At 55.2% G+C, this 8,310-nt stretch overlaps 3 protein-coding genes across 5 annotated transcripts; 1 reads left to right on the top strand and 2 right to left on the bottom strand.

Annotated features, from left to right (window-relative positions):
* The first annotated feature begins 535 nt into the window (after positions 1-535).
* LOC117643766 lies at positions 536-2,435 on the top strand. Its single transcript, XM_034382840.1, has 7 exons — positions 536-792; positions 895-961; positions 1,190-1,224; positions 1,404-1,436; positions 1,515-1,635; positions 1,763-1,830; positions 1,927-2,435. Exons 1-7 carry the CDS (start codon positions 667-669, stop codon positions 1,969-1,971), a joined length of 495 nt encoding a protein of 164 aa, XP_034238731.1. The 5' UTR covers positions 536-666; the 3' UTR covers positions 1,972-2,435.
* On the bottom strand, positions 834-4,147 carry LOC117643767. Its single transcript, XM_034382841.1, has 8 exons — positions 4,036-4,147; positions 3,429-3,501; positions 3,306-3,355; positions 3,183-3,218; positions 2,809-2,932; positions 2,441-2,520; positions 2,031-2,156; positions 834-1,243 (listed from the first exon to the last, which is right to left on the bottom strand). Exons 1-7 carry the CDS (start codon positions 4,081-4,083, stop codon positions 2,100-2,102), a joined length of 468 nt encoding a protein of 155 aa, XP_034238732.1. The 5' UTR covers positions 4,084-4,147; the 3' UTR covers positions 834-1,243; positions 2,031-2,099.
* A 1,028-nt stretch (positions 4,148-5,175) lies between these two features.
* On the bottom strand, positions 5,176-8,184 carry LOC117643463 (general odorant-binding protein 19d). 3 transcript variants are annotated; one of them, XM_034382383.1, is made up of 8 exons: positions 8,062-8,184; positions 7,627-7,699; positions 7,456-7,508; positions 7,330-7,365; positions 6,740-6,866; positions 6,406-6,479; positions 5,675-5,716; positions 5,177-5,304 (listed from the first exon to the last, which is right to left on the bottom strand). In XM_034382383.1, exons 1-7 carry the CDS (start codon positions 8,113-8,115, stop codon positions 5,684-5,686), a joined length of 450 nt encoding a protein of 149 aa, XP_034238274.1. In that variant the 5' UTR covers positions 8,116-8,184; the 3' UTR covers positions 5,177-5,304; positions 5,675-5,683. The 3 variants fall into 3 exon arrangements, with proteins under 3 accessions (XP_034238275.1, XP_034238274.1, XP_034238273.1); XM_034382384.1 differs by lacking the exon at positions 5,675-5,716 and having other exon boundaries at positions 5,176-5,304; XM_034382382.1 differs by lacking the exons at positions 5,177-5,304; positions 5,675-5,716 and adding an exon at positions 5,797-6,091.
* Between the last annotated feature and the right edge of the window lie 126 nt (positions 8,185-8,310).

Below are 8,310 nucleotides of genomic sequence, written 5' to 3'. Positions count from 1 at the left end.
AATATGAAAGTCAGATTCATGAATGGGTGGAAGGCAGGGTGGCAAGGAGGCGTGGGCTCGGGCTCGGTTGTCCACCTGTAGACGACTGATTCCGAGAGTCATTTTCGTCACTCTATCTCTCTCGCACCTACAAGGAACGCCCCATGAGTGCGAGGGAGACAGCGACGAAGACGATCTCGGAATATATGTATGCTGTATGTTGCATGGGGCGTGCGTCCGTGCGTCGCAGTCACCAACAATGTACGCACGCAGCGCCACGCTGCGCCACGCTGCGGTAAAGTGGACCCCTTCCTCATTCATTCCCCCCACTGAGCGCGAGGTTTTCCCTTTGCTGGATTACCGCGTAAATGTGTCGGAGCGGACGGAGTGATGACGCAAGCCGGGCGTTCAGTAGTCTGATTCCGAGAGTCGTTTTCGCCGACCTGTCTCCCTCGCACTCATGGGGCGTCCCGTGTGGGTGCGAGAGAGACAGAGCGACGAACACGACTCTCGGACGGAATCCGTCTAATGGTCGCCACTCGAGCATTGTGGCATTGCGCGGCTTTGTTGGAAAAAGGACTCAAATTGCGCGGGGACGTCGGGACGTCCTCCCGCGCGACAGGTCACAGTCAGTGGCGGGCTTAATTGCGGCGTGAGGGCTGTCACTCCAGTCGCTCCACGGCCACGATGGTTATAAAGCGGCTGCAGAGCGGACCAGTGCGCACACACGCTCCTGGACCTCCGGCCAACATGCACGTCCCCTACGTCGTCGTGGTGGTAGTCGCCGCCGTGGTCCACTGGGCCGGCGCCCAGGCAAGTGTCTCCCGCACTTCGCGGAATAACGAGAAACAGTGTCCCTTTTGCTATTGTCGTATTTGTTGTTGTTGTTTTTGTTTTGAACTTTCGCTGCCGCAGTCCGCATCCGAGCTGGCCTACGCCAACAACCTCGACGAGTGCATCAGCGAGCTGGGGATGACCAAGGGTGAGTGTCCGGTGGTGTCCCCGACAGTGGCGTGGCGGCGGATGGCGGCGGATTCGGTGCAGGCGGCCTGGACGCTGACTTCGTCGCTCTGTCTCTCTCTCTCTTACTTCCGAGGTGCGAGAAAGACGAAGCGACGAAGCTGTTTGGAAGTCGCCTAGGCGTTCACGGTCTTGTCTGTCTTGTTGCACGCGCCCTGTCCGGGTCCTTGCGGCCTGCGACGCCCAGCAGACGAGTTCAGGAAGAGTGGGGACCCAACGTTGAAGGTACGGTGTGTGAAGCAGCCTGGAGTGAACACATAAAAGAGACAAAAATCAGTGAGAGGCACAAGACAGAGGTCCAGACTGCCCCTATAGAGATGCCAGGATACTGAAATCGCCAAATTCAGTCTCGCACACCCACAGCATAGTGTATTCGACTCTCTGTTGTGTGTTCTTTGTTGCAGGTACAGTACTGCTTGATGACAAAAGACGGCACGGTAAGGACCATCTTTCCTATCCTGCGTTGAAGCAAGACTTCGTTCATCCCATTTTCTAACCTCTGACACGCTTTGCAGGTCGGACCAGACGGAAAGTTTTCGGCTGAGGGAGCCTTGGCGCAAATAGAGAGTTTTTGGAAATCTCAACCGGATCGGGTGGCCAACGCCACAAGGGTTGTTGCTGCGTGCCGCGCTGAACGTAAGTCACACCAATTCACACACTGAATTTTAAAAGTGTGACGCTTCCCGGTTTTGGGGTAAATGCCTCTTGAAAATGAAGCATTCGGCACAGAGCTGTATACCTCTCTTTGCACTTCCCTCGACAGTCGAAGCTGAGACAGCCATGGGGGAGGCACTGGCGAAGAAGATTATGGATTGCTTCTCGAAAAACGACGTAAGCCATCTTTTCAACAACTTTTGATTTCCTCTTTCTTCCCGCCATTTTCCTGTTTTTTTGAAAGGGTTCTGTGCGCGCCTTCCCTGCGAATAGGTGTCCGGAAGGGGGCCCCCCACGACCCCCGCCCCCGCCATGTGACAGCAGGAGGAGTGAATCAGACGGGTTCCTGCGCCCGGCGTGCGGGCAACCCATCCTACCGCAAAGGCTCCGCTCGGCTCCGCTGGACCGGAGTGGACACCTCCACTCCACCAACGTGGCGAGGTCGACTAGCTCGGCTGGGTCGCGTTGGCGGCACCGTTGCCCTCCTGCAGCGTCAGTCGCATCTGCAAGGGAGAGAGACGTAACATGTTGTGTAAAATGTACTCTCTGAAAACCTTACAAACTATTTTAGCCATTGTAAAAAAAAGTACTAGCTTGCGTTATAACAAAAAGTATGTTAAGCATACAGAAGCTTACAAGGGAAATACTTCGTAATTTACGAACTTTTTCTTCGTGTAACAAAGGAAATTAGTTTGTACTATGTATGCTCAAAATACTTCGTAAGGATTTAAGCGTGTAAATTACAAAGACCCGCATGTGAAATAGAGACAGCCTCTTTACTACTCACCGCTCGTCCCTCTCGCACCAGGCAGTCGTAGATGATGGTGGCTGCCTCCACCTCGGACGCGTCGTCTTTGGGTTGGCCCACTGCAAAGCAAGCACACAGAGGGACAAATGGATTTCATTCAACAGACACACTGGTAAAACTAAAGCGTGGTATTACCCTCTGTTTTCAAGCGTAATCAATCAAGCATAGCAGGCTCATCCCCGCCAAGATTCCCCCTATCAAAATGCATGGGGGGGGGGGATTTCCAGAGCATATGCTTCATTTAAAGCGTAACGTCTTCAAGCGTAACTTTACGATTGACTCAAGCATAGAGTTACACTTTAGTTTTAACAGTGCACAATCGAGTCAAACGAAGAAAAATAAATTACCCAGAGAGTGGCACTTCTCGGCGAGCTTCTGCATCAGCGGGACGTTGTCGTTCTTGGGGTCCCCGGGTGTGAGGGCGCGCAGGAACGTCACCGTCTTTTCCTTGTGGAGCATTTTATCCTTCATCTGAAAACAGGCGGCGCTTATGTGACGCAACGTGTGCCGCTTCAGCGAGATGGCACAACAACAAAAAAGAGAATTCGCTCGGGGGACTGAATTAATGAGTTCGCGGCCTCACCGGCAGAGCGCCGGTGGACGTGAGTGGGCGGAATGATGACAGGAAGTCACTGACGGTCACTGAGCCTTCCGCGAGGTTGGGACACTGAACAGCAGTGCGCCCAAAGTTTTCATTCAAAGGCCAATTGCTGATACATACCACTTCCGCTCCCTTGAACCAGCATGCTATGACAGCCTGGGAAAAAAAAGAAATTACATTAAAATAACCTTTTTCAGAAAGGAGTGTACGCTTTTTATTTGGAATTCATCCAGTAGCACTCACTTTGGCAGTTTCTGATTTTAGTTCCCCTTTTGAGATTTCTTCGAGATCGTCTGGAAGCCGAAACAAAGAGAGAATAAAGCACGTGGTCGAATTTTAAACAGCGAGATGCATGACTTGATTCACCTTCCGACGGAGTGATGCCTTCGCTGCACACCTTCAGCGCAGTCAGGACGGCCTCCTCCTCCTCCACCTGCGTCTGGAAAGGGAAAACAAAACACGGCCGGGTTTTGTTGTGTTTTGCAGAGGACGCGCCACTGCAGGTCCGAGCGCCGGGCCTTCATGTCGCAAACATGAACTCGGAAACGGCGCGAGTTCAACTGCACTGCGCATGTAGCACACTGGCGCCGCTTCATCCTAGTGATCATATAATTACTTGCTGCTCGTCAACCAGACCAACGACAAAACCGAACAAAATGCTCTCTGACAGACCTGGGAGACTCGTAGCATCACTCTGTCTCTCTCGCACCTTTATAAAGGTCGTGTAAACACTTCGTCCAGTAATCACTGCCAAAACTGGATACTTTCGCTGTTTTTTAAATCGATGTTTGAGGCTTTTTTCTTGTGAAAAATTTGCAAAATTGGCAAAATTTGCTCCTAACCAGACAAAATTTCAAAGTTTCCTTTTTAGAATTTTCCTGGGTAGCCACTGGTAATTAGTAATCGTCTGCACACTCCTGAGCTGAGTGGAGGAGCCCTCGGCGCGCCTCGGTGTTGGCGGAGGCTTGCTTACCCCGACTGCGATGGCCAGCAGCAAGGGCACGAGCGCGGTGGCCTTCATGTCGTGGACGACGCGGTGCCGTTGACGCGGTGCGATGTGGCTGATGCGAGCCGACGCGCTGGCCGCGCACTGCGGCGCCGCGGACCGCCGCGTCGCTTTTAAATTGCCACAGATCCGCGTCCGTCAACGCCAACAACGCCAACAACGCCAACAACACCCAGCGCCGCTGCCCTTCCTTTCCCCCTGCAGTGCAGACTGATTCCGAGAGTCGTGTTCGTCGCGCTGTCTCTCTCGCGCCCGCGCGGGACGCCCCACGAGTGCGAGAGAGACAGACCGACTCTCGGAATCAGTCTGCTGCCTGCCTGCAGGCCGACTCCCAACCGCTCTCTGTCTCACTCGCACCCTCGCGGGACGCACCGCGAGCGCGACGCGGAGCGACGAAAAGCACTGTTCGCAACCAGCCCGCTAGCCAGGCGCGTGTCCCTGGAATCGATTTGCCGAGCCCACCGGACTTTTTTGCTCTGCTTGCTGTTTTGCGACGAGCCTGCCGGCGATACTCCGCGTTTTTACCCCTCCGTTCCGTTTAGCCACACGGGGATTGCCTTTTGCCTTTCTACGCAGCGCTGCCGCGCGGTCGGGCTGCAGCGGCGTGGGCCGCCTGCGGACGCCTGCGGAGCGGCGGGTAGGCAACCCACCGCACGCCGCAGCCTCGCGTCCACGCGGATTGCCTACCTCGACATTGCCATTACCATTAAGGGCTAGACCATACATGATCGTATGCCGTTTCGGGCCCGGCACAAGCTCGCCTGCACTGCGAAACGAGACGCGGCCGTCCTTGCGGCGTCAGAGTGGAAGCCTGGAGGCTATTGCTATTGCTGTTGCTATTGCTATTGCTGTTGCTGTTGCTATTGCTATTGCTATTGCTATTGCTATTGCTATGCTATTGCTATTGCTATTGCTATTGCTGTTGCTATTGCCATTGCTATTGCTGTTAACGCCCAAGTCTGCTACATGAGTGGCCGTCTCTCAACTCCACGATGACACCACCTCTTGGGGATGAACTACCGACATTCCTAGGATCTCCAGGACGTGGATTTACCGAGCCGTTTATTCGCACTTGGAGGACGGGAGCGGAAATGACAAAGGCACGAGGTTGTTTGTATTCGTTTATTGTAAGGTTAATAAAAATGATGTGGCGAGAGGAAGAGGATGGAGGGGTGAATAGTGTTGCAGCCGCGTCGGTGGCGCCGGGCGTTAGACGTGCGGGGACGTGAACCCGTTCTGGAAGCAGAATCGAACATAGCTAGCGTCAAGGGGCAGTCCCTGCGAGCACGTGACAAAACCACTCTACGGTGCAGAAACCAGAAACCAAAACAATCGAAAACAAATCGGTGGTGTGTCGGAGGGTGCCGTTGTAAACGCCCGGAGCCGTCGGCAAACACTTTCCATGCCAAAACACCTGGGGTTGGAATACTGTGCACATTGGGCCAGAAGACTTCGGTCTTCTGGCCTGGGTGCTGCTACACGCACAACGGTGGACAAAGTACGAAGTAGGGTGAGCTGCCGGTTATCAACGATACTTGGATTCATGCACACTGTACACTACTGGTGCGCCGTCCACACTCTCACACTCACACCGCTGCTGGATTACCTTACATCTTCAGGAGGAAGCCTTTTTCACGGCAGCGATTTTCTGCCAAACAAACGCGACATGAGAGCACTTCCGTCGCCATTTCTTTATTGCCATGATTGTCAGTACACAGTGTGGTGGGTCTGACAGTGGGCGGGGCGCGTGGGGGTAGAGTCGCCGACAAAAGCCCTCAGAAACCGGAGTATCTACCGCGCTGCACCAGCGACGCACTAGACGAGTTCGAGTCCTTCGAGTCGTCCCAGGCTGACGGTACGGTCCACGCGGAGATACCCCAGTCTCCGGCGATGCGGGCACGGCCGGACTCCTACACCTGACTTTTGCTCACGGATGAGACATTTACTTCGATTGGCGTGGCAACCGCAACGGCCGTGCGGGTCAGACTTTCTCTCGCGGAACAAAGTTCATGGCGGTCAGGTACTAGAATAACGCAGATAGAAGGGTTAGTCCGAGTGGGGCTGCCTGCCGAGGGGGCAACCACTTTTGATGTTTGGGGACACAAGATTTGCTCCTTTTTGGAGAATTCAGATTCCGAGAGATTTTGGGCGCCGAAAGGGACTCAAGATTTCTCGAGTGGTCGCCCCCTCGCTGCCTGTCTGCGTGGCAGTCTGGACGTCTTGTGCCGAGTCACTCCGTCTCTCTCGCACCCCTACGGGACGCGCCGCGAGTGCGAGAGAGACAGAGCAACGAAACGCATCCTTCGGAATCAGACCGCCGTCCCGAGAACAACTTACCTCCTTCGCTTGCTTCTTCAGGCAGTCGAAGATGAGTTTGGCCATCTCGTCGCCGGAGGCCTCCACACTGCCGACTGAAAAACCACAAAGAAAAGGTTTATTACTTTTACTTTCAAAATTTCTGCGCACGCCACTGCCTTATCGGAGGGCTGCCGGTCATGGAACTTGGGCCGCGAGGTCGCTAATCGGAGAAATGTCGAAACGCCGCGCTGGAGTTGAGTTGGCCGAGATAAGCGGTTGCGAGGGCGTGGCCGGCGTGGCCGGCGTGGCCGCGGCCGAGGCGTACGCGGCCTCCCCCACGTCGCCGCTGTCGCGGTGCTCGCAGTGTACTCACTCTCTTTGTTGCAGTTTTCGGCGATCTGCTCGGCGATCTTGAGCTTGGCCTCGCTGCCCGGCCTGCCGGCCATCAGCTTCCGCGCCACCTCCATGGAGCCCTCCTTGGAGAACTTGTTGTTCTGCATCTGCAATCGCATCGGATATGCCAGGCGAGTCGCGCCAAGAGCATCCCCAGTTCCGGTCGGACGTCGGCGGGCCGCTCCGCCACTCTGTCTCTCTCGCACCGACGCGGGACGCCCCGCGAGTGCGAGAGAGACAGAGCGACGGAAACATTGTTCGGATGGGTGTTAGCCTGCTGCAGGCAGAGCATGCGGACAGGTCTGCGTGTTTTGGCAGAGGATGCTTCCAGCGCGGTGTGGCCTGTAGTAGTGCGCTGTAGCGTGCCACGTGCACCGAGGTATCAGATCGGGTCATATCCACCAAGGTCCCGGCACATTTTTTTTTTTCATTTTGAGCATTGTTTAATAGAGAGAGAGTGGGTCACTTTCGAACGATGGATTCGTCGACCGCCAAAGCGGCGTGTATCCCTGAGGAGACTTTGGTTTTTGAGGGAAGGGAAAGAAAAATTTGGGATTTTGAAGTACTCACAATTTTGTTCTTAGTGAAGACACAAGCCATCATTTTCTGAAATTCAGAAAAAAAAACACGTTTACAAACTTATTCTTACACAAACTTAAGAGTGTCTTCAATGTCTGTTAATCCACTGTAAGTCACCTTGGCCGCTGGAGAGGTGAGCTCGTCCTTATCTTTCAGCTCGCTGACGTCCGCTGCAATCACAAAAACGGATCAGGATCCCGAAAAAAAAAACCGCGATTCAAACTGTAGTCTATATCCGAGTGGTGCACCGCATGGCAGCGCGACGAAGCCAGCCGCGGACTTCCCTACCGTCTGTGGCGCCGGCCTCCTGCTTGCACTGCTGCTTGATCTGCTTGGCCTTCTCGCGCTCCGCGTCGTCCACCTGAAATTATCGAAAGATGACAAAATTGTCACTCCACCCCACATTCACCAGTTTGCTTTAATTGTTAATCAACGACGATGAACAGCAGCAGGCTGGTTCCGCGCGCGGTTTTCGTTGCACAGTGGGCCAGCGGACCGGTGGAGGCGGCCAAAACTCTAGACACGTTTTGAGCTCTAGAGTCGCTGAATGGGACTGAACGTGTGACCCCACCAATGGATTGCTCTCCGAACGAGGAATCCATTGGTGGGGTCACACGCTCGGTTCGAATCCTGTTCAGCGACTCTGGAGCTCAAAACGCGTCTAGAGTTTCGGCCGCCTCCACCGGTCCGCTGGCCCACTGTGCGTCCCGCGGCGACACTCACGGCGGCAGCGCTGCAGACGAGGACGCAGGCGGCGAGCACGACGAGGACCTTCATGGTGTGCGTGGTGCCGGAGTGGCGTTGGTGTGCGGCTTGCACTGCTTGTCGGCGCGGCTGGAGCGAGCAGTGTGCCAGTGGGGCCGCCGGCACGCGGGCCTAGCCTTTATACTTCGGACACCGCGCCGCACCGCGCCGCACCGCGCAGCCCCTCCCCCTCCCCCTCCGCGCTGTCACGATTGGGCGCGCTGCCGG

This window comes from Thrips palmi, unplaced genomic scaffold (assembly GCF_012932325.1).
Source record: "Thrips palmi isolate BJ-2018 unplaced genomic scaffold, TpBJ-2018v1 HiC_scaffold_17, whole genome shotgun sequence".
In the NCBI taxonomy this organism is placed as follows: domain Eukaryota; kingdom Metazoa; phylum Arthropoda; class Insecta; order Thysanoptera; family Thripidae; genus Thrips; species Thrips palmi.
The sequence above is the reverse complement of the archived record's forward strand: the minus strand, read 5'-3'. Positions and strand labels throughout refer to the sequence as shown.

Coding starts and splice junctions, on each gene's coding strand:
- LOC117643767 (XM_034382841.1), bottom strand. CDS start 4,083: ATGAAGGCCACCGCGCTCGTGCCCTTGCTGCTGGCCATCGCAGTCGGG. Junction 2,933..3,182: donor GGTTCAAGGGAGCGGAAGTG/GTATGTATCAGC, acceptor GCCTGTTTTCAG/ATGAAGGATAAAATGCTCCA. Junction 2,521..2,808: donor CGAGAAGTGCCACTCTCTGG/GTAATTTATTTT, acceptor CTTGCTTTGCAG/TGGGCCAACCCAAAGACGAC.
- LOC117643463 (XM_034382382.1), bottom strand. CDS start 8,115: ATGAAGGTCCTCGTCGTGCTCGCCGCCTGCGTCCTCGTCTGCAGCGCT. Junction 7,509..7,626: donor GGAGGCCGGCGCCACAGACG/GTAGGGAAGTCC, acceptor TTGTGATTGCAG/CGGACGTCAGCGAGCTGAAA. Junction 6,480..6,739: donor CGAAAACTGCAACAAAGAGA/GTGAGTACACTG, acceptor GTGGTTTTTCAG/TCGGCAGTGTGGAGGCCTCC.
- LOC117643766 (XM_034382840.1), top strand. CDS start 667: ATGGTTATAAAGCGGCTGCAGAGCGGACCAGTGCGCACACACGCTCCT. Junction 1,225..1,403: donor GTGGGGACCCAACGTTGAAG/GTACGGTGTGTG, acceptor TCTTTGTTGCAG/GTACAGTACTGCTTGATGAC. Junction 1,636..1,762: donor TGCTGCGTGCCGCGCTGAAC/GTAAGTCACACC, acceptor TTCCCTCGACAG/TCGAAGCTGAGACAGCCATG.